Consider the following 22,500-nt stretch of genomic DNA (forward strand, 5'->3'; position numbering starts at 1 on the left):
GGGAATGAGAAATCTAGAGACACAGAAAGATACATAGCAATAAGAAAGAAAGGAAGGAGAAACAGACATTTGCTTCTCTCTTGGGTATTTTTGAACCGTGGTCAGGTCTGCATGGCCACCACAAGGCTGACTCAACTCTCGCTACCTCAAGTCCTTTAGTTTTGACACAACGAGGGCCAGGTGTCAAGGTAGTAATGAAGGCAAGGGGACGAACCTCACCTGTACATAAACACAGGTATAGGAACCTTGAAATCTTGCTTCCTTAGGGATTAGGTGTGTGTGTGTGTGTGTGTGTGTGTGTGTGTGTGTGTGTGTGTGTGTGTGTGTGTGTGTGTGTGTGTGTGTGTGTGTGTGTGTGTGTGTGTGTGTGTGTGTGTGTAAGAATGTTAAATTATATTTCCTGTGAATTTCAAAGGTCAGGATTAATTGATGGCTGTAATCTGTGTAATCTGTACAAAGGAGGATTACTACCTGACGAGACACCTGTATGAGAACACAAAATACATATACACAACCCCTGACAGGTGTGGTGGAGAGTAGTGACACCTCTCTAACTCACGGCAGGTAACTCCCCTCCACACACCTGTACCGTGACCTCTAATTAGGCAGTGATTTCCAGTAAACACAGAAAAAGACCGAAGGAGTTAGATTTTTTTTTTCTCATCATCAACAACAACCAAATTAAATATTCTCTTCATTCAGTCACAAAAAAAATAGTAATCACACAAATTAGGGATATTTTTTTTTCAATTTCATTCTGTCCCTTGTTGCACCTCGGGTAATACTTATTCAATATTTACAAGCTGATAACAATGATTTTATCTAACATTTCATATAGAGTGTTTACGTAGACCCAAACTCTCTTACTCTCTCCCTCTCTCCTTTCTCTTTCACCCTCTCACTCCACAAACAAATACAGCCGTAAAATTTCACGTAACGATCTCCTTTCCGTGTGCCACTAATAGGAATGACTTTATTTCGTAGACGAAGGAAAAAAAAACGGTTCAGACTCCATATATACAGAACATTATTATTTTCCCTTCCGTAAACACACGAGATGAAGTTAACAAATTAGGTAACGAGGAGTAGTCTCTCTCTCTCTCTCTCTCTCTCTCTCTCTCTCTCTCTCTCTCTCTCTCTCTCTCTCTGAAATGCCGGAAGGCCCCTATAACCTGCATTACTGATAAGCTAAAACTACCTCACTACAGTGTCTCAATAATAATAATAATAATAATAATAATAATAATAATAATAATAAATGATAATAATAAGAATGTGACTTTTTAAGGGTTTCTGTAGCACCAGACCGCGCCAGGAGAATTCTCAGTATGCTCCTGTCAAGTCCCCAGCTAATAAATCCTCTTGGGGAGTAACAGCGACCAGAGAAAACTTTTAGCTAAATTTAATCGAAGGATGACTAAGGCATTTTTCACGTCAGGCCAGAAACCCGCCTCCTAGCTACGCACGTCGAGTGGGGGAGTGAAAATCCTGGCTAAGCTGGACACGTTTAATGGGTAACTAAGATTAAAGTCGCAAATTCAGCACTTTTATGTATGGCCGTGGAATTATGACTCGTGTGGGAGGTTATAAAAGTGAAATGATTCATGAAATAACTCACCATTTCTCGCAATTTTTCAGCGGGATGGTGAATGGTGGTGAAAATATCGCGGGTGACTTATACTTTTTTTCCTCTTTTGACAGAGTTCCAGGATGTTATTCACGGTATAAGGAATGAGTAACTTGAGGCGTGAGCCTTATAGAGTTGGTTATCGAGAAGAACGTTAGTAATAAGAAGTTAGCTAGTCTACGCTTCTCCTCTTAAGGTCCTCAGCTGCTTATACCGCAACGGAGAGGCTGCCTAAGTATTTGTATACACATTACAATGAAATATCAATGTAGATGATAGTTAAATACACACACACACACACACACACACACACACACACACACACACACACACACACACACACACACACACACACACACACACACACATCTACGTGTTGTATGGGCAGATGTACTAACACCACACCAGTGTATGTATACCTTCATAACATCAGTAACTTTCCACATAGACCCTGTATATGTATGTTCATAATTATTATAGAGCTTGTATGTACGTATATAATAAATATATTGAGCCAAAGGATTAGTATTACTACGTGCACATTGAAAGATATACTGTATCACACACACACACACACACACACACACACACACACACACACACACACACACACACACAAAACAGTGATGATATAGACAATGATGACTGGAGTAAAAGCATCTTCATAAGGCAAAAAATGTGAGGTGCTGCGGCGACTGCGAAGGAGTGAGATCGAAGAGGTGGTGGTGGTGGCGGCGGAGGTGGCAAAGGAAGAGGGAGGGACACCTCGCCCCGCCCGCCTCCCTCCGTGAGTCTCGCGGGGTGAAGCACGGACTCGAGGGCTGCAAACTAGAGGTGGTGCGTGAAGCCGCCAACTGAAGCCTAGATGTTGCTTCCCGAGGCAAGATTAAGCGACATTAGCAATTGATGCCTTTGTTGTTAAGCTACAGGTGGGAGCTGCTTAATTAGCAGCAGGTAAGAACAGGTGTGTTGGCGGCGTATCAGCTTACGGGTTCATTTTGCACAAAGACAAGGGTTTAGGTGGGCGGAGATGGGTGGGCTAACTGTGGAACCTGGAAGGACCCTGAAGAGTCCAAGCATGAGTGCCACAGTGCCAGGGTGCCAGGGGGTGGGAAGGGGCAAGTGCGGCAAGAATGGGAGGCTGTGCAGGGGCAAGGGACGCGGAGGCACAAAGGTGGAGGGATGTCTGTGTCACGCAGGGCCAAATGGTTCATAGACGCGAATTATTATGTACACGACTCTTAATAAATTCTTCACAGTCTCTCGGTTCTAGGTGTATAGTGTTTGATGTGTTAGGAATTAAAACTTATGATCACCAACGCGTGACTCTCAGTGTTACATGGATGACCGACCAGCCGCACTTAGAGTTTCCTGTGACTACGAAACTAAGGGCAGGGTGCCAAGGATCTGGCCAAGGGTGTCAGGCCAGATCGTTCGTGTTAATCGAGCCGTGAGTACATGTCGTGGACGCTGTGTTCGTAGTGGTGGCTCAGCTGTTTGCGCCGCAGCTTGAGGGCCGCGGTGACCAGGCCGGTGTCGGGCGTCCAGGGTTCCAAGGTGAGGTACACGGCGGCGGGCACCTCCCACCGCGTGAGGCCACACTTCTTGCCGTGCGCCTGCAGCTCCCTCAGGATGGCCTCCTTTACCCGCTCGTCAGTGCACAGTTCCTCGATGGTGAGCGTGCCCTTGTCAATGCCCACGCTGGCCGCAACCTTCCACAGTCGCTCCGCCGAGGGCACCACCACTGCCACCGTCTTGTCTTTGGTGGAGTCGGCAAAGACGCAGATGTTCTCTACGTTACTGAGAGTCTTCAATTTGGACTCGGTGTTGCCCAGAGATACGTACTCGCCGTGCTTCAACTTCACCAGGTCCTTCTTGCGGTCGATGATCTTGATGGAGCCCAAAGAGTTTATCTCGCCGATGTCACCTGTGCGGAACCACCTGATTCCGTCCTCCTCGAAGAACGCTGATTTGTTCTCTTCTGGCAGCTTGAAGTAGCCTTTGCACACCACGGGGCCGCCCACCACGATCTCGCCGCGCGGATTGGGCTTGTCTGTGACGCGGTAGTTTCCTTCCTCCCAGTCCACCAGCCGTATCAGCACGCCCAGGTTGGGGCCGCCCGTGTGCCCAGTGATGGTGTCGTCCTCGTCCATGCCGCTGATGCACGAGGCAGTTTCCGTGGATCCGTATCCGACTTGGATGGACACGTCGAAGATGGCTCGCATGGTGTCGTGGGTCTGGGGAGAGAGAGGCGCCCCACCCACCACCAACCGCTTCAGCTCACCTCCCAGCTCCTCCTGCACTCTTCTGAAGATGAACGTGTTCATGAAGTAAGAAGTGAAGGGGATGTACTCAAGCCAAAACTTGTACTTGACGGCTTCGCTGAACACGAGGCTCTTCAACCAGCCCTGCTGCTCCACCTTCTGAGTCACGCCCTTGATGATGCGGTCCAGCACCAGCGGCACGGCGTTCATGACGGTGGGCCGGGCAACCTTGGCGTCCCCCTCGGTGCCCCGCATCACCTTAGGGCTGGTGCTGGTAAGGGTGTGAGGCGAGGAGTACAGAATGGTGGCGCCGAGGGAGATTAGGGCGATCTCTGAGGCGAGTTCCATGATATGTGCCAGCGGGAGGAAGGAGAGGTAGCGATCCTGTGGCCCCACGTTCATTTGGACGGAGTAAGCCACCACGCTGGCCAGGATGCTGGTGTGTGACAGCTCCACCCCCTTCGGAGTGCCCGTTGACCCGCTTGTGTACATAATGATGGCCACGTCGTCCCCCTGTGGCACCGGCGTCGAGACCACCGCCGCCGCGGGATCCTTTTGACAGAAGGATTTGAAGGGCACCATGCGGACATTGGAGGGGATTTTACTGGTGTCTCCGACGTCTTCTAACTGATCCTCCATTACCACCACCGTGGTGACCCTAGGGCACTGCTGCAACACGCGGGCCACGCGAGGCAGCAGATCAAAGGTTGTGAAAACGAGAGAGACTTCTGTTTCATTGATGCCGTGAGCCACCCCGGCGTCGGTGAGCGTGGTGTACAGCGTGCATACGGTGATACGGTGCTGCAGGCAGCCCATTGCTGCCGTCAGCCACTCGGCTCGTGTCTCAGCGAAGATCACCACGCGGTTCAGTGGCTCGAGGCCCAGACGCCGCACGCCGAGCCCCACCTCTACCGCCGCCTGCTGCACTTCCTCGTAGGTCTTCCATCGGTACTCGCCCAACTCCAATTTCTCAAACGTCTTTCCGTTCTTCTCCTCCCGTTCCCTCCGCAGCAGCTGCCGGGTGGCCATGCAAGGCTTGGAGCCGTGCAGCGAGGCGCCATACTTAAGGGCGCCGCACAGCGTGGTGACGCCCGCCTCACAGAACAACGGGTTCAAGCGGGACTCCAAGGGGTAGGGCTCCCCGGAGGGCAGTGCCTTCACGTACCACCCCTGGGGGGTCATCACGCCCCGCACCGCCATCCTGCAACTGACAACAACACTTGTTAGCACCATAGGGAGAGGAGCGGCTGGGCACACAGACAGACATGCAAGATAAAAGCAAATAATACATAACATTTCACACTCCTGACCCCGCCCAGACCCGCCCAGCCAGCGCGCCGCGGCCACGCGAGGGGCTTCACCAGGTCGATAATTGATTCAGCTTTGAACACCACCACTGCACCACACCATACTACACCACCGCGCTGCTGTCCCTCGCCATACATCACAGTCGCGCCCTAACTCTACTGCATCACACTATTTAATCTCACCGTATCATCTCGTCACCCTTCCTAACTGTAGCCCCTGCCCACTCCCATATTGCATAGCCAGTGTAAATGCAGATAATCATGAAAGTGTGAAAAAAGTAAGGAAGAAAAATTAGAGAAAAGTCATTTTGAAATTCCAGCTTCAATAAATTTTTCTCTATCTCTCCTGGAAACTTTAGAGGAGATTATTGTGTCCAAACTTTCTCTCTTCCTCTGATTCCTCGCACGGGATGAAATACATTCTCTCTCTCTCTCTCTCTCTCTCTCTCTCTCTCTCTCTCTCTCTCTCTCTCTCTCTCTCTCTCTCTCTCTCTCTCTCTCTCTCTCTCTCTCTCTCTCTCTCTCTCTCTCTCTCTCTCTCTCTTAGTTCCGCCCTTGTAGCTTTGTTCCTCTTTTTCGGTCTTATTTTTTCTGCCAAACATTTCTTGGCAACTCATTATATCAAGAAAAATTATGTGGCTTCTGCTGTGTGTGTGGTTTCCTGCCCACACACACACACACACACACACACACTCATCATAGTCTCTCTGAGGAAGAAATTTATGAGAAAAGGCAAATACGTGTCTTAAGAATCCGAAGTAGCAGCAGTAGCAGAAAAAAGAGGAAACAAGAAAAAAGAAGAAAAAGAAGAAGAAAACAAAACACTGGAACTTCTTACGCCTTTGCAATTTAAGATAACACCCTCCCACTACTCCCCCATTCATTCCCCCCTCCCATCCCATCACCCCAGCCTTCTCTACCTCCCCATTCCGCCTCTTAGCTATTAACCCTCCCCCCATTTCACCTCCAACACCCCCACCCTTTCTCTCCCTAGCTAGGTGTGAGAGGCCAATATCCGGAGGAGTTTTTATCTCCAAGACAGAGAGAAGGAGAGAGAATTGGGGGGAGTGGAGGGGAGGGAGGAGAAGGAGAGGTGGTGTGTCGGCCTGGAAATGAGACCCTGATATATTGACTGCACGACCCTGGTTTAAGGATTTCAGTCTCCCGTGAAGCGAAACTAGACGCGATGTTTTAGATTCTCTCTCTCTCTCTCTCTCTCTCTCTCTCTCTCTCTCTCTCTCTCTCTCTCTCTCTCTCTCTCTCTCTCTCTCTCTCTCTCTGTTTTTTTTCTGCTCTTTTTTCTTCTCTTTCTTCTTCTTCTGGTCCATTTTCTTTCTCGTCTCTGTTTTTTCGTGTCTTGTTTCTCTCGAGTGTTTTTTAGTTATGGTGTGTGTGTTTTTTTCTGTTTTTGTGGGTGTGTTTGCACGTGTCCTTATATACGTGTTAGTTTTTACTCTTCTTTCATTTCTTGTGGGGTGCAAGGGTGGGGCGGGGAGGGGAGTCGACGAGATTTTTTTTTTTTTTTTGTAAGTTACGTGAGATTATTTTTTCTTGTTGTTTTTGCGGTTTTCTTGTTAGTGTTGCTCAGGTAATGCCACCTGCGTGAAGGACAGATTACTTTACACAGGTGATTGGAGAGCTTGCCATCGTCTTATCTATGCGTCTCTCTCTCTCTCTCTCTCTCTCTCTCTCTCTCTCTCTCTCTCTCTCTCTCTCTCTCTCTCTCTCTCTCTCTCTCTCAAGATTAACTGATAAACAAATTAAAAGTGCAGCAGTTTCTACATAAGTATCACACACACACACACACACACACACACACACACACACACACACAAAGATTAACGATGCATCCAGCAAAACGTTAAAAAAAAAAAAAAAAGATAATTAAAACTGTCGAAATTCATGGACCAGATTTTCCATTTAAGTCCCCCCTCTTGGACTCATAGAAAATGAGCATCGAATGAAAACGAGGAATCCTGAAGAATTTTTTTTTTTTTTAACTCCACATTTCCATCATGGACGTAAAGGGAAATAAACATACCATGATAAATTATAAATAAAAATTCTCTCTCTCTCTCTCTCTCTCTCTCTCTCTCTCTCTCTCTCTCTCTCTCTCTCTCTCTCTCTCTCTCTCTCTCTCTCTCTCTCTCTCTCTCGACCGTCCTCCCAGACTGGTCGTTGCGGTGATGTAGAGCGACATACCGAAATGGGACCATGACGTCACAGCCTCCAAGGGACCGTCCTGCCTCGGGGACTGACTGCCAAAAGGTTTTACACACGTCCCATCCCTATTCGGGGTTTTGTTGGGCTTTAAGACTGAAGTAAAGAAACAAGAGAGAAAAAGAAATAAGAGATATGTACATGGAGGGGAAGAAGAGAAGGGAGGAAGGGATGGAGTAAACGAGAGAACGAAATGTATTTGAATGTTTTTGTTTTTTTTTTCATTTTGTTATCGTTTATTGTTTTGTTTGTCTGTCTCCTTTTTCATTTTTTTTTTTCTTCTCTGTCCATTCCAATTTGTTTGTGGATTTAACTTTTTTTCTCTCTTTTTCCACACCTGTTTACACACCTGCCCAGATTTATCTATACATCGTTTGTAGGGATTCTCGTGAACCCGTGCGTTCTCATCAGTGACAAATTGCACACGCAACACACACACACACACACACACACACACACACACACACACACACACACACACACACAAACGATCTACATATAAAAAAAAAAACGATGCAGCGAACGTTTTCAGAAAAAAAGACGTTTAGACAGGAATAAACTGAACGCAAGCAAATAAATAACCCACAGTCCCCTTGCATGTAAACTGGCTGAGCTGACTGGCACTGATGGCTCTCCCCTTACCCTCTCAGTCCCCTCCTCTCTCCCCTCCTCCCTTCCCTTACCTGCGGCTGTTCAAGGCTGTAAGTGGCGCTCCGTGTGTACAGGTGTTCAAGCTCTCGCTCTGACAGGTAAACAGGGCAAATTAGAGGCTTACTTTGAGGGATGAAGTTCTAATGGCCTCAGTTTAGTGCCTCTTTTTTTGTATTAGTTCTGAATGGTTGTGTTCCCTGCGCCGCTTGTATGATTCAAGACGATTAATATTCTCGTCTCTCTCTGTTATTGCTTTATTATCGAATTAAACATACCACTTCACGAAACAGTCTGCGCAGTGAGGTTACATGCAGCCAGTCACAGTCTCCAGCTTCGTAGAGTCACGTCTTTTTATCACTTTCCCGCAATCAGTTTCTCGCCTTGTAACGCCTCGTCTTAATCTGACTTTTCAACTCGTCTTATTATGCTCAGTCACTCTATTCGTCACGTCTCAGTCTGACTTTTGCACTGGTCTATTCACGGAACTGCTCGCCCATCACTCGCTAGATCAAGTGAACCAGACCCTGCATTGGTTGTTCTGGCGGCGACTGCTGTGGTGGTGCCTGGCAACTCTCGGGGCATCTGGTGAGGTCGGCCGTCATGACCTCCGTGATGACTCTCCCCTTTGCGCAAGAATTAGAGAGCCATGAGTCACGTCTTATAAGTGCAATGAACTTGTATAGGTCGTGTTTAATGGTTTATGTTCCTAGTGTCCAATTTTTTCTTTCATTTGAAATGTTTCGTCGTCTACGTTTCATTGTTCCGTTTCATTTCGAACACAAGTAGTGAGTTTGGGTTCGCCCACTGCTGCACTGACCTAAGACTGACCTATTCTGAGCCATCCTTCGGGAATTGCTAAGCCTCTTCCCCTGCTAGCACTTGACCTGACACGACCTGACTACTAGGACCTCCATTCTCACCCTCACCACCTTGTACTTTTGTATATTTATATAATTTTGTTATATTGTGCTTGTTTTAATGTCAGGACGCAGCTTTCTTGTGAAGGAGAATTAATACAAGATTCTCTAGGCATGATATTTTTCTCATAAATCTTTTTCCCTTCCTCTTATTCCCTCCTGGACATGTTCCCCTCCCGTACATTTCCCTGATTCCCTTCCCAGCCTCTTTCTGGCCTCATTAAATGTCACCCATGATAACCCGGCTATATTTAACACCCCCAGTGACCACCAATCTTCACTACACTTTGAAGAGCAAGCATTACACTGCACTCTATAATACGTCCGTTCACGAATGATTAACTGCATAGTGAATACGTATTTAGTGCGTTTAATGACAGTGACCACCAGTTTATATTTATCCCTTTGAGGAACAAGCACTACACACATTGCACTGTAGTTTAACTGATGCCCGCTCACGAATGAAATAACTGTATGGTGATTACATTTTGAGGGGGCTTAATTACATAATGGAAACTTCACAATCTCCACCAATAACCTTGCTCAATATGATGCACCGAATAACGGATAAACAAGCTGGTAGTTACGTGTTATGCGTGTGCGTTATTAAACCGTTATCTCGCGTTGTTACATTGGCCTCAACCACCGCCATGCCTGCTTCTGTCTATTATCCTGTCTATTTATATTGTTAACCATGAATACTTGATAGTTACCTCGTGATGGAATTGCCCTACTTTTCTTTCTCCCCTTTGTTCTCTTCCCTCTTTGTTCCTTGTCCTCTGTTTTGTGTCCTTCACTCGCTGATCGTGGTTGGCTTCAGGTGTGAGTGCTGTCCTACATATGCTGAGGGAACACCTGTGCCGAGAGGTGCAGCGTTTAGACAGGTGTGAACAGGATCAGTTAACCAGTAAAAGTTGTATTGCTATGCCTCACGATAGAAGTTAAGCGTATTTCAGTATTTGCTTCATGAATGAGTGTATTCTTCAAAAGATTTCGTTCGTTTTGTCATATATATTTTTTTTTTCCCAATAGTGGCTTGATGGCTGTACACACACACACACACACACACACACACACAGCAGCTCCCTAAATCCCCCTACCTGCTGCTCTCCGTAAATTTCCATATGTTTATTCTTTTACCTGTGCCGCATGTTTGGCCACGAAGTCCGTCCCCTCCTGCTCCCCTTTCTGCTTTTCGTGCGCTTTCATCATAATTTTGTCTTGAATTTCTCTCGCCTGTGTATTTTTTGCTCTTATTCACTGATTTCTTCATTATTCTTTTTACATCTCGTTTTCTTTTACTCTGACTTTTTTTTTCCTTCTCGGTTATTTTTTTTTTATCTATTGTTTTGTTGCATTTACTTTTTTGCACTTATTCATTTTTCTTTTTCTTGTCTCATTTTATTTTTTTCCTATCATTTTTCCATAGGTAGTTTGTATTTTTTTTTTTACTTTTCAAGATTTTTTTTTCATTTATTGTCTCGTCTCATGTTGTATTAAGCTATTATTTATCAGTGTTTCTCCTCTCTTTCTCTCTTCTTTATGTGTTTTATCTCTGCATTCTTGGCTTTTTTTTTTGGTGTTCACTATGTACCTCTCTTTCTTAAACATTTCTTTTCATATTCCTTACAAAAAATGAGATTTCCATCCTATCAAACCCTCTTCTTATTCTTTTATTCTTTTTCCTTCATCCATCTCGCACGACGAACCTTTTTATCAATCACCAGTCAGTCTTCTTCCTCATCTTACATTCCCTGACACATTCTTTCCTCCATTCCTGTCTATTTTCCCTCTTACATTTCATGATAATATTCTTGAAATTTTCTCCAATCTTTTTCCTTCTCTCCCTCCATCGCAGCATCCGCCATTCATCTCCTATCCATTCTCTTTAATCATCTTTCTCCACTTCTATCTATCTTCTCCCTTTCATCTTACGATTATCTCCCTCTAAATCTTACTTTCCATCTTCCCTTCCTCAATCCCCAGCTCTCTGTTTCATCACTTTTCTTCCTTTTATTTCTCGTTTATCTCCAACCAAAACTTATTCTTCGTATTTTTCCATCCGCCCCTTCCTTGCATCATCCACTTCCATTTCCCATTCATCCACTCTTTCCTTCCTCCTTTTTTTTCTCCCCATCTCTGATTTTTCCTCATATCTTCTTCCTTCTCCTCCCCATCTCTCTCCTTTTTCTCATACCTTCTTCCTTTTCCTTCCTATCTCTCTCTCCTTTATTTCTTGTATTATCTTCATTGTCCTCATCTTTTCCTCCTTTACTGTCTTTCCCCTCTCCCTTTCTCCATCTTTTCATTAACCAAATCTCACCTCGATCCATTCACTTTTTCCTCTCTTTACCATTCCTCCCATTCCTCCCTCTTTCCCTCCACCGCATCATCAACCCCCTCACCTCCACGTTGTCCACCTCTTGTCCTCCTCCACCTGTGCTTGTCCACCCGGAGTCATTACCGCCTCCGTAACTCAGGGCTGGAGTTATATACCAGATAATCGGACACGACCAGGTATCCACGTGTGTATCGCAAATTACCGTGATAATTACCCCGCTGGCACGCTTCATTTGGCACTATTTGCAGGGCCACTGTTCGAGAGATAATTGCTTGGCCTTTTTTTTTTCCCCTTTTTTTTTTTTTTTTTTACGTGTGTGAGCAGGAGGAGAGCGGGGGAGGGGGGGGAGGGTACATGTGTCTGGTAATTACACCATGAATTATCTAACGAGGGATAAATGTGACCTCTTGTTGATTCAGGAGTAGTGGGCATCCAGGTGTCTCGATTCAATTACCAGAAAGCCAAACACGTGTGAAATTGACGCGAGGTGATTGTGTGTGTGTGTGTGTGTGTGTGTGTGTGTGTGTGTGTGTGTGTGTTAAGAGGATTTCGCGCATGATTTAAAGCATTTTGGCAAATTTCGTCGCATTTCTCGGAATATTCTGCTCGCCCGGTGTGGTCTAAGCCGGTGACTAATCTCCGTGACTGTGCACACCTTTACCTCACAGATTACTGTACCTCGAAACAGCGACAACCAAATCACTGAATCACAACCTAAATTGAAAACAAGGCTTTACCCGAATCCATAAATCTGACGTGATGCAGAGCTAAAAAAAAAAAAAAAATTAAATAAATAGATAAAAGAATAAAAATCTCTTAAAAAAATGCAATCCTGGTCAACTGGACACTGTTATTAAGCAAGAAATTAATGAAAAGGTTAAGTCATTGTGTGCTAAAGGTACATATATACTACGCAGGCAAATTTGTCCTCGCATCAAGCACCTAATGATGATAAGCTGAAAGTCACACTGCAGCCTGGGTAAGGAGGGAGATAACAGTAAGGACCACTGATAAACATGGGCCGATGATAACATTGATAACGAACAACTTGCTTTTTTGGATTAATTGATTAGGTTTTCATGTTACCTTTGTCCTCTTCATTGTCTGTGTGTGTATCTCTCTCTCTCTCTCTCTCTCTCTCTCTCTCTCTCTCTCTCTCTCTCTCTCTCTCTCTCTCTCTCTCTCTCTGCTAAAAGGACAGGAAAGTCATGATTCGAATATCGAGGGAAATACTGCGATGAGATTAATGTCAGAATGCTCACGCGCGCGCACGGATGGGAGTGTCAGCTCAGTCAGGTGTGGAAGATGTGGCGAGTAATGTGAGGAAATGTGCAGATGTGGAAATGTGCTAACTCATCTGTAAAATCGTCCTTATAACACACACACACACACACACACACACACACACACACACACACACACACACACACACACACACACACACACACACACACACACACACACACACGTAATCGGATTATCCTCGTGACTCGGAGGGTAAATATTTAAGTCACCATAGAAACTGTTTCACATGGCAGAGAGAGAGAGAGAGAGAGAGAGAGAGAGAGAGAGAGAGAGAGAGAATATAACAGGTGCTCTTCATTTGGTTTAGCGAGTGAGATACATAAACGATTTTCGACTGACAGATTAATTAAAAGCATTATCAAACTGCTTTCCTGGTGGCTGGCTTTGTTGATTTGCTTTTCAATCGATTACAGAAATCCTTGCCCGCTGACTTGCCGCCTCCTGATGCCCGCGACACTTGTGGGTAAGAGTTTGGCTTCCCATTAATTAACGTTTCTCCAACAGATGGCGTTGCTGTCGGTCTCCACTACTTTGTGATATCAGTGAATGTAACCAAGTTTTCCTTCCTGTTTCAATAATAGACTGTATTCTGAAACGCTCCTCTCCCCCCGTCCACCACTTTACAAAGGCTCTAGTTGAAGTGATACGGGTTTTTAAGGGTGTTTTTGGGGTTGTAGTGGGAGATTAACGAAATTTCTACATTGTGAACAGAAGAAGCACTCTTGGGAATCTGGCTAATCAACTCTGTGGCCTTGGAAAATAGTCGTGGTGAGAGAGCAAAGCGTTTCTGAGTGCTGGCCAATGTTACGTCGCCTCGTCAACTTGTGCTCTGCGTGTCGTGGCGTCGTTTTCTTGTAGTAGTGTTGAATTTATATATGGTATTTTATTTTTTAGTCTAACGAGAATACCCACCCACTCGTGTCTAATTTCCATCAGGTTTTTACTATTTTGTTTTGAAGTTTCTATTAATCACGTTTTTTTTTTCTTTATATTTTTTTTTTTTTCAGCGGGAGATTTATTTAAGAGCGTAAAGAGAAAATCCGCTTATGTCAAATTTTTATGATCTCTTGTGTTGATGTTTCTATTATACTTGCTCTTTTGCTTCCAATATTCCTTGTTTTCCCAATGCATTTTCATTAATACCACCAAGAATACCACCATTATTGTCATCACCTCGAGTAAATATTCCTTAAACTCCTGCGAGGTTTTCATAAACGAGGCAGACATTCCCTTAAAGAAGCATAGACGAAATAAAACACCACGCCTTGTCGCTTTCTAGAAAAAAAAAAATGCGGTCCACAGTCCCCGAGTCCCTTCACCCCGTCCCTCTTGGTTGCTTTTTGTAAGAGTCGCCTTTTTCCCGCCCAGTACTTAAGAATTTGTGGATGAAGGCAGGAGGCGAAGCAGCGGCGTTGTATTCTCTGAGGTAACTCCGTCGAGGGTAGAATCCTTACTGAATATTTCAACAGTAACCTCCTCCATCTGTCTCTTCTCCTCCTCCTCCTCCTCCTCTTCCTCCTCCTCATCCTCTTAATTTTTTCATTGCTTTCGCTCGCGCTTCAAATCCAACAATATCAATTTGTTTTGTCCAACAGTAACCTAAGAGAGAAAGAGAGAGAGTAAGAGAGAGAGAGAGAGAGAGAGAGAGAGAGAGAGAGAGAGAGAGAGAGAGAGAGAGACCTACATCTTCCTCGTTTTAATTACCAAAACGCAGACAGGTGGTATATTCTCTCTCTCTCTCTCACTCTCTCTCTCCCTCTCTCTCTCTCTCTCTCTCTCTCTCTCTCTCTCTGTATCTGTCACTACGCTCGTCTGCCTTTCATATTTCCTGCTGTAATATTTTTCACTTTTTTTTCCGATCTCCCCAATATATTCTCTCGTTGGATTTGTGTGTGTGTGTGTGTGTGTGTGTGTGTGTGTGTGTGTGTGTGTGTGTGTATGTGTGTGTGTGTGTGTGTGTGTGTGTGGTTGAGACGCACATATTTAGGTCATGAACGTGTATATTCCTTTCCACATTTTCCACCCTCTCCACCTTTCCACCACCTCAACCACACCCGGTCCCTCTCCCCTCTCACTGCCCTCCACCTGCTCTCACTCGTGCCTCCTCTCCACACAATCCACCCTCCGTTTCTGCTTCTCCTCTTCACACTTCCATCAGCCTCGCCTCTTCTCCACCATCCTTCTCTCCCTCTCCACCGATACTCACTCTCTCACTCACCATTCTGCCTTGCCTCTCTCCTCTCTCCACCTCTCCTCCTTCCATTTCTTATATATTTTCCTCCATCCACGCACCTTCCACGTTAACCTCTCTCTCTCTCTCTCTCTCTCTCTCTTTCTCTCTTCCATTGTTATCTTTTCTTCCTCTTCCTCCTCCTCCTCCTCCTCCTCCTTCTCCTTCTCCTTCCAGTTTCTCTTTCTTACATTTCCTTTCCTAGTCTCTCTTTCTTACTCTTTTTCCTTTCTCTTCTTTTGTTTTCCATTCAACCTCCCCTCATACTTCTTCCTCCTTTCCTTCCTTCCTCTCCCTCCTTCCCCTTGTCTTTTTTTTCTCGATCTTACTGTTTTTCTCTCCTTTTATCTCCCATTCATTCTTCCTTCATACTTTGTTTTCTACCCTCCGACCTTCCCTCCTTCCTTCCCTCCCCTTATCTCTCAATCAGCTACCTTGATCATAATGTCTAATCATCAACACAAGAGGCCATGGACCCTAAGTGCTTGGTAACTGGTCACTTCTTACTGAAGGCGTGTTTATCATGAGAGAGAGAGAGAGAGAGAGAGAGAGAGAGAGAGAGAGAGAGAGAGAGAGAGTTAAGTACCTTTCTGTTCTGTTAAAGTTAAAAAATATAAATAAATAAATAGATAAATAAATAAATAAATAAGCTACTTCTTGGCTAGCTCTTCCAATGTGTATTCATCAAATCTTGTCATGTCGCCCTCTCCCTCCACTCTCCTCCTCCTCCTCCTACCTCTACCCTCCATCTCCCCCTCCCCTTCCTCCTACTCCTCCTGCTCCCCAATTCAGATGACTCGACCGCCTTCGATTCCAGGTTCGAGTGAATTCGGAGCTCCACTTGACCTGTATCCCCACCGCGTGTGCCAGTACCACTTCTTGAACTTCGGTGATAAGAGTGACGGCGTCTAGCGAAGGGCCAGTGTACCGAGATCACGCTGCTACGCCTTGACCTGCCCACACCTCTCTCGGTTATCACGCCACCACTCAAGGTATTGTGGGGAGAGAGAGAGAGAGAGAGAGAGAGAGAGAGAGAGAGAGAGAGAGAGACGGGGGAGTGTTTTTAATAGTATCGAAGTTTTTTTTTTCCGGATATCTTTTCCTGTTATTTGTTTCTTCATTCTGCATAACTAGATTTGCCAGTGACGAGAGAGAGAGAGAGTGTGTATGTGTGTGTGTGTGTGAATGTTTGTGGATGTGTGCGTTTCACCACCAAGGTTTTCCCGAATGTCCTTAGCTTTTTTTTTTTTTTGTTCTCGTATCAAGATGAACGTCGCGTCTTGAACATCTGCCTCCTTGCTTCCCTACACACCTCACAGCCAGACGGCCTTGCTTGTTTTATTAATGGACCCCTGCTTCTGTCTTTACTCAGGTTTTCTCAGTTTTGTTTTTTGCTTTTTTTATAACTTAATTCACTTGCTTTGTTGTACGATTTGTACTGATACGGGAAAAGTATGAGTCAATTCTTTTTTTTCCTGCAAGAGTCAAAAAATTCCCCGGATATTTTGCCATTTCCTGCGCGTAACGAAATAAGGACATTATCCCTTTATTCACAACGGGATTGTTGCGAGAAATGTAACGTGTATCACAGATTTATACATGTCTCCCCTTGAACCATTTTTTATGACAGTGTATGGCAGTAGCGCTTGAGGAAGGTCAGGATCGCACCTGCAGCCTGTATACGTGTGGATAGGGGTTGGCATCCTGTGCGCGTAGCAGGAGGCGGGAGGCGGGAGGGATGCTGTGGGAGGGGGCACATATGTTGTAAGATGCCGTGGCCTACCAAGTGCTTGAGTGTTGCTTCATCTGTCTGTTTGACGACTAAGTATGTGTATTGCTTCTCCCTCGTCACTCAGCAAAATACGGAAAGAGTACACACACACACACACACACACACACACACCAACCCACCCAGCCACCCACCGCTTACATAAGCAAAACGTTTAGGGATCCCGCTGGCCACCGTAACCTCGTTAAGCGGACCCTCTCCCCGCCAGCTGCTCCCACGCCTGCACGTCACGCTCACATCCTTCCTGCCGCTAGCCAGAAACAAGCCCCGGCGCCACTAAGCAGAACTTAACTCAGGCCTCGACGGATCCAAGTCGCGGAGAGGCATTACTGTATCGGTTTATCGGGTGCATCGATCACTCGCCGGCGCCCCGATATAGTGACGCAGCGGCCCAGGCAGCAGAACAGATCTGCGCAGGTGAAAAAAAAAAGTAATCCCTACGAAATTTGTTTTTTCCCGGACATTTCCACGGGTCATGCGGCGCCTCCATCGGCCTGTGCGGGCGAAATAATGTATCTTTTTATCTCTACCAGCCCGCGGTGGCGCACGGGACGGTGTTTCCTGCCCGAGTTGATAAAACATTTCCCGTCAGAATTATGTGCATCTGACGCAGGCGCACCGAAGGCTGTACTGGCGCCTTGAACACTGCTATTTACACACACCTGCGGCACCAATAAGCCAGCAAGGATCCTCCCTCAGCTCATACACGTCACACAAACCCCTGAGGCGACGATGCCGGCCACGTGTCACCCCTTAAATGAGGTTGGATGTGGAGCAGGCTGGCTGAGCAGGCTCACCACCCTCCCAACGGTGCCCTGTAATGGGGTGTCTGTTTACACGCACACCCACTGCACTTACAGGTCCCCAACACGACCCTGAACCACCGCCACAGCCTCAAAAACACCCCAAAAGCGAGGAGAACGAGAACAGACTCACCTGGCGTGGGGAAGAAGGGAAAACCCAAATGTCGTCGACCGGCAGGCTCCGGATCGCGCCACACACACTCACTACACTCCGCTCTGTCTCCTCACCACCACACAACGCTACACTGTCTGGCGGCGCGTTTCCCGGGCCCACGAGGCACTGAGGAAGGCGGGCATGGGATGACGAGTGCCAAGGGTGCCTAGGCGATCAAATAATAGCGAGAAAACTATCAGCAGAGCACGCTGTGAGGCCGCTTTCGTGTTCCCTTCACTGCAGTAACCTCTCGCGATATTGATCGGTCCGTGGAGGTGGTCTGATGCGCCGGGGAGGGAGGACTGGAGCGCGGGAGAGGCGGAGGAGGTAGCGAGGGGGAGGAGCTAACGGTAGGCGGCACGACGGATGGGGGGAGTGGGGGAAAAGAGGGAGAGTGGTGCCGGGTAATACATATGGGTGAGCGGTGGGGGTTGGTGTGGGAGGGAGGGCACTCGAATCAGCTGACTGGTTCCACCCTACCCTTTATAGTTTACCCTTGTGCTTTTCAGTGTGCCTCCCTCACCACGCGCCTTGCTTGACTAGCTCTGCCTCGCGTCCTCCCCTGCCGGCCCCTTGCACGTCCGCCCTTGCGTGATTCAAGGAAATAGAAGCCCGTGAGCGAACTTCAGTACTGTTTGACTCGCCGCTCTCTCTCTCTCTCTCTCTCTCTCTCTCTCTCTCTCTCTCTCTCTCTCTCTCTCTCTCTCTCTCTCTCTCTCTCTCTCTCTCTCATGTATTTGCAAATCTCTCAATTCAGGTATTCAATCTTCCTCTTATTCTAACCCTCCTCCTCCTCCTCCTCCTCCTCCTCCTCCTCCTCCTCCCCATTCAACCTCTTCCTCTTACCCACTGATTCCTTTTCCGCGCCTTCTTTCCTTACCATTCCCAAGCACCTTCCTATAGTGCAGAGCTGGGAGGCAAACTTTGACTAGCAGTGCAGGATGAGGGAGAGAGGCGAGATGATGGTGAAGCAGGTGAAGGGATTAAGAAGGGGCATAGCACGATTAGGAGACCGCAAATAAACCTTAGGGAGATGGAAACAAAGGCAGAATATAATTGAAATCGAGTTGGGTGAGGAGAAAAGTATTTGTTGTTTTTAGAGCGATAGTAAATAATGAGGTTGAAAGTGGTGCAAGAATGGACTAGTAAGAGGGACTTGTATCCTGCGCTCCGATGTAAATGATAGACAGAGAAGGGGAAAAGTGTAGTGAAGTAGGGACCAAAAAAAAAAATGTGGGGAGGAGTAGAACTTAGTAAAAAAGTGCTTTCATTTGTTAATACGTTACAAGGTTTCCGGAATAAAGTGAGTAACTAGCGGGGCAAAAAGTAAGAAAGAAAGCGTAGTAGGAAAATTATTACACTGCGTCACAATGATTAATAGGAAAAATACATTACTAAGAACTGAAGACAGGAAGGAAAAAAGAAAAATACTGTGTAAACTGTATGACTAAGAGGAGAGACTGAGACAGCACCAGATCCTGTACATAAAAAGATACTAAACTCATGAAATAAGTTAAGTATCACATTGCGACGCATCTCATAAGCCCGTAACATCCAGCGAGAGGAACGAGAATAAAATAGTTCACAATTAGAGCCACAGATAGTCCTCCCTTACCTGTCTTATCATTAATTAACACCTCGCTCACCTCTGCCCATCTACCTGTGACGGCGCTCACCTTAATTAGTACCTTGATATTAATATTATCGTCACCGGAGCGGATGTAATTGCTCCCAGTGTAATTAGATAAGGTGAGGTAGACGAAGGTAACACACACACACACACACACACACACTTCTTAGTTTATTTGCATCGTCCAGAGAGTCACGTTACGAAATGATAAATGTAATTGGAGTTAATTGCCTTTACAGAAATAGATTAGTGAATGCATAATGGGAAATATTTGTGTGTGTGTGTGTGTGTGTGTGTGTGTGTAATTAGAATTATAAGTTTTGTAATGTGGGTAATAGATAATGATTAGGTTAGTTTCTTATTTATATACTCTGACATCACATACACTTAAAAAAAAGTTTGAGATAAAAAAAAACGGAATAGGAAAAAAGAAAGTTAGAAAATGGAATAGGAAGAAAAAGTTAGAGAAACAAGAGAAGTTTAAAAGCAGAGAGGGAAATGAAATGAAATAAAAACCAATGAAACAAAAAAAGATAGAATAGAATGAAGAAACGGGAAAGAGAGAGAAAGATCAGAAACAAGAATAGAATGAGAAAAGAGAGAGAGAGAGAGAGAGAGAGAGAGAGAGAGAGAGAGAGAGAGAGAGAGAGAGAGAGAGAGAGAGAGAGAGAGAGAGAGTAAAAAAAAAACGAAACTGGAGATTATTTCATATCTATTTATCTTCTAAACCGAGAAACGTATAATCTAGAAATAATTAAACCTTGAGTTCCCCTCCATGGATCCAGAGAGAGAGAGAGAGAGAGAGAGAGAGAGAGAGAGAGAGAGAGAGAGAGAGAGAGAGAGAGAGAGAGAGAGAGAGAGAGAGAGAGAGAGAGAATTAGAAGACAATCGCGTCAAGATCTTCCTCGCTTGCCCAGAAAATTACAAAGAAAAATAATTAATGCCAATATGAAAGTTTAAATATTGTTGTATTTTCCTTGTTTTTCCATTTTTTTTTTATCATTATTAGTTAGATAATGCGCAAAATAACGGTGTGTTGCTTCACTGTGTATGTTTTTCCTTTTTTTTTTCTTGTTTTTCGTCGTTTTTTCTTTCTAGATTTGTGTTTTTTTCGAGATGAAGAAATTGAATGTTGAATTTACTTTTACAATTTTCATTAGCAGGTCTGGTATTTGGGCTCTCTCTCTCTCTCTCTCTCTCTCTCTCTCTCTCTCTCTCTCTCTCTCTCTCTCTCTCTCTCTCTCTCTCTCTCTCTCTCTCTCTCTCAAATGGGTATTGCTGAGTGGCTATTAACGTGCAGGAAATCTTGACAAAATGCGAAAAGACATTGATATTTGTGATCCTCCCGCCATTACCTCCTCCTCCTCCTCCTCCTCCTCCTCCTCCTCCTCCTCCTCCTCCTCCTCCTCCTCCTCCTCCTCCTTTTCTACTTTTTCTTTCCCCTCTTCCCGCTCTCCCTCCTCTTCCCGTTCCCCACTTCCGCTAGATTCCCTTTTTTTCCTTGGATGCCATGTTCTCCTCCTCTTCCTCCTCCTCCTCCTCCTCCTCTTCCTCCTTCTCCTCCTCCTCCTCCTCCTTCATATCTGCTTACTCTTTTTTTCTTTCTCTCTTGTTCTGCTTTTTTTCTCCATTTCTCTGTATCATTATCATCGCATTCATCATTTTCATCATCATCATCATCATCATCATCATCATCATCATCATCATCATCATCATCATCAACCACCATCTCCTCAACATCGTTTCATGGATTTTTTTTTTTCCTATTTTCTTTCACTGTTTTCAACCTTTGTAGTTTTTTTTCCTCCTCCTCTTCCTCTTCCTCTTCCTCTTCCTCTTCCTCTTCCTCTTCCTCTTCCTCTTCCTCTTCCTCCTCCTCCTCCTCCTCCTCCTCCTCCTCCTCCTCCTCCTCCTCCTCCTCCTCCTCCTCCTCCTCCTCCTCACATCTGTTCTTGTATAACATTTTACATAACGTTTCATTCTTGGTTTTCTGTAGGAGCACGTACACACACACACACACACACACACACACACACACACACACACACACACACACACACACACACACACACACACACACACACACACACACACACACACACACACACACACAGTTGTTGTTGATCCTTACGTCTATATGTGTATTTATGTGCAGGCCTCTCTCTCTCTCTCTCTCTCTCTCTCTCTCTCTCTCTCTCTCTCTCTCTCTCTCTCTCTCTCTCTCTCTCTCTCTCTCTCTCTCTCTCTCTCTCTCTCTCTCTCTCTCGAAGTTGCCTATTTCTAAGGCCTCGCTGTAAGGTAAAGGAGAGTGAAAGGGAAGTGACAGGAGGCGGTTGGCTAAGTAAGGTGGAGAGTTTGGGAGGGGAAGCCAGGAACCTTGAAACTCCGGTAGGGGAAGGGGAGAGGGAGATCATTGTAGATATATAGATGAGGGGGGAGGACTGAGTAATGTAGAGAATAAAGAGGAAGAAAAACAGGAAAAGGAAGAGGAGGAAACTGAAGGTGTCTTGATAACATAAAGCATAATGAAATACTGGGAGAGGAGGTACGTACATATGGTTTCGGAGGAGGAGGAGGAGGAGGAGGAGGAAGCTTATATTCAGGTGGAGACTAAAGGGAGATTATGGAAAGGGAGGGAAGTGTGTGTATGTGTGTATGTGTGTGTGTGTGTGTGTTTCCAGATCACTCATGTCCCTCGCTCACTGCTTCGTTCTCTCAAGGCCGAGCTAGTGTGAAGTTGGAATCAGCAGTAAATGAAGATAATTAGACGCCTCCACTTAATTTCTCACCTGCCTATATATTTACTCTTGTGATCATAACCTGTTGGAGTTACTGGTAATTATATTAGCTCAAAGTGCTCCTATTTTATATAATTGCTTGCTGGACGAGACGGAGGATGTCTAGACTGCGTGCGTGTGTGTGTGTGTGTGTGTGTGTGTGTGTGTGTATGTGTGTCAGGTGATAGGTGTTGCAACAGCAGGGAGAAAATAGACAAGTGTGTCAGCCCAGTGCCAAGGTGTCTACAGAAGTGCCTGTGCCAAGTCACTGTCGCTGAAATTGTGCCAGGTAGTGTTTCTTTAAATAGTACACGTAACTCTCACTTTTAACCAGCACAAGTAAAAACGACGACGATTTGCGAGACAAGTGAGGTGCATTATTAAAGATGAAATAAAAACACCGGTAACATTCGCAGGTGAAATGATGAAAAATAAGTGGTAAAAAAAGAAGGAATTATGACGAATATGTAAATGGGTTGGAATAT

General features: G+C 45.5%; 2 protein-coding genes across 8 annotated transcripts in view; one reads left to right on the top strand and one right to left on the bottom strand.

Annotated features, from left to right (window-relative positions):
• Positions 1-273: 273 nt before the first annotated feature.
• Positions 274-18,094, bottom strand: LOC135114724 (long-chain-fatty-acid--CoA ligase 4-like). 6 transcript variants are annotated; one of them, XM_064030690.1, is made up of 2 exons: positions 17,588-18,094; positions 274-5,092 (listed from the first exon to the last, which is right to left on the bottom strand). In XM_064030690.1, the coding sequence occupies exon 2, from the start codon at positions 5,089-5,091 to the stop codon at positions 3,067-3,069; it is 2,025 nt and encodes a 674-aa protein (XP_063886760.1). In that variant the 5' UTR covers position 5,092; positions 17,588-18,094; the 3' UTR covers positions 274-3,066. The 6 variants fall into 6 exon arrangements, with proteins under 6 accessions (XP_063886760.1, XP_063886754.1, XP_063886759.1 ...); XM_064030684.1 differs by having other exon boundaries at positions 274-5,098; positions 17,588-17,973; XM_064030689.1 differs by lacking the exon at positions 17,588-18,094 and adding an exon at positions 8,345-8,989 and having other exon boundaries at positions 274-5,098.
• LOC135114726 (uncharacterized) overlaps positions 15,229-22,500 on the top strand; it is a 37,293-nt gene continuing 30,021 nt past the window's right edge. For both annotated transcript variants that reach the window (XR_010275656.1, XR_010275657.1), the window contains exon 1: positions 15,229-15,854. The gene's annotated coding sequence lies outside the window, so the exon portion shown is untranslated. The remainder of the gene's footprint in view (positions 15,855-22,500) is intronic.

Source organism: Scylla paramamosain, chromosome 28 (genome assembly GCF_035594125.1).
Source record: "Scylla paramamosain isolate STU-SP2022 chromosome 28, ASM3559412v1, whole genome shotgun sequence".
NCBI classification, from domain to species: Eukaryota; Metazoa; Arthropoda; class Malacostraca; order Decapoda; family Portunidae; genus Scylla; species Scylla paramamosain.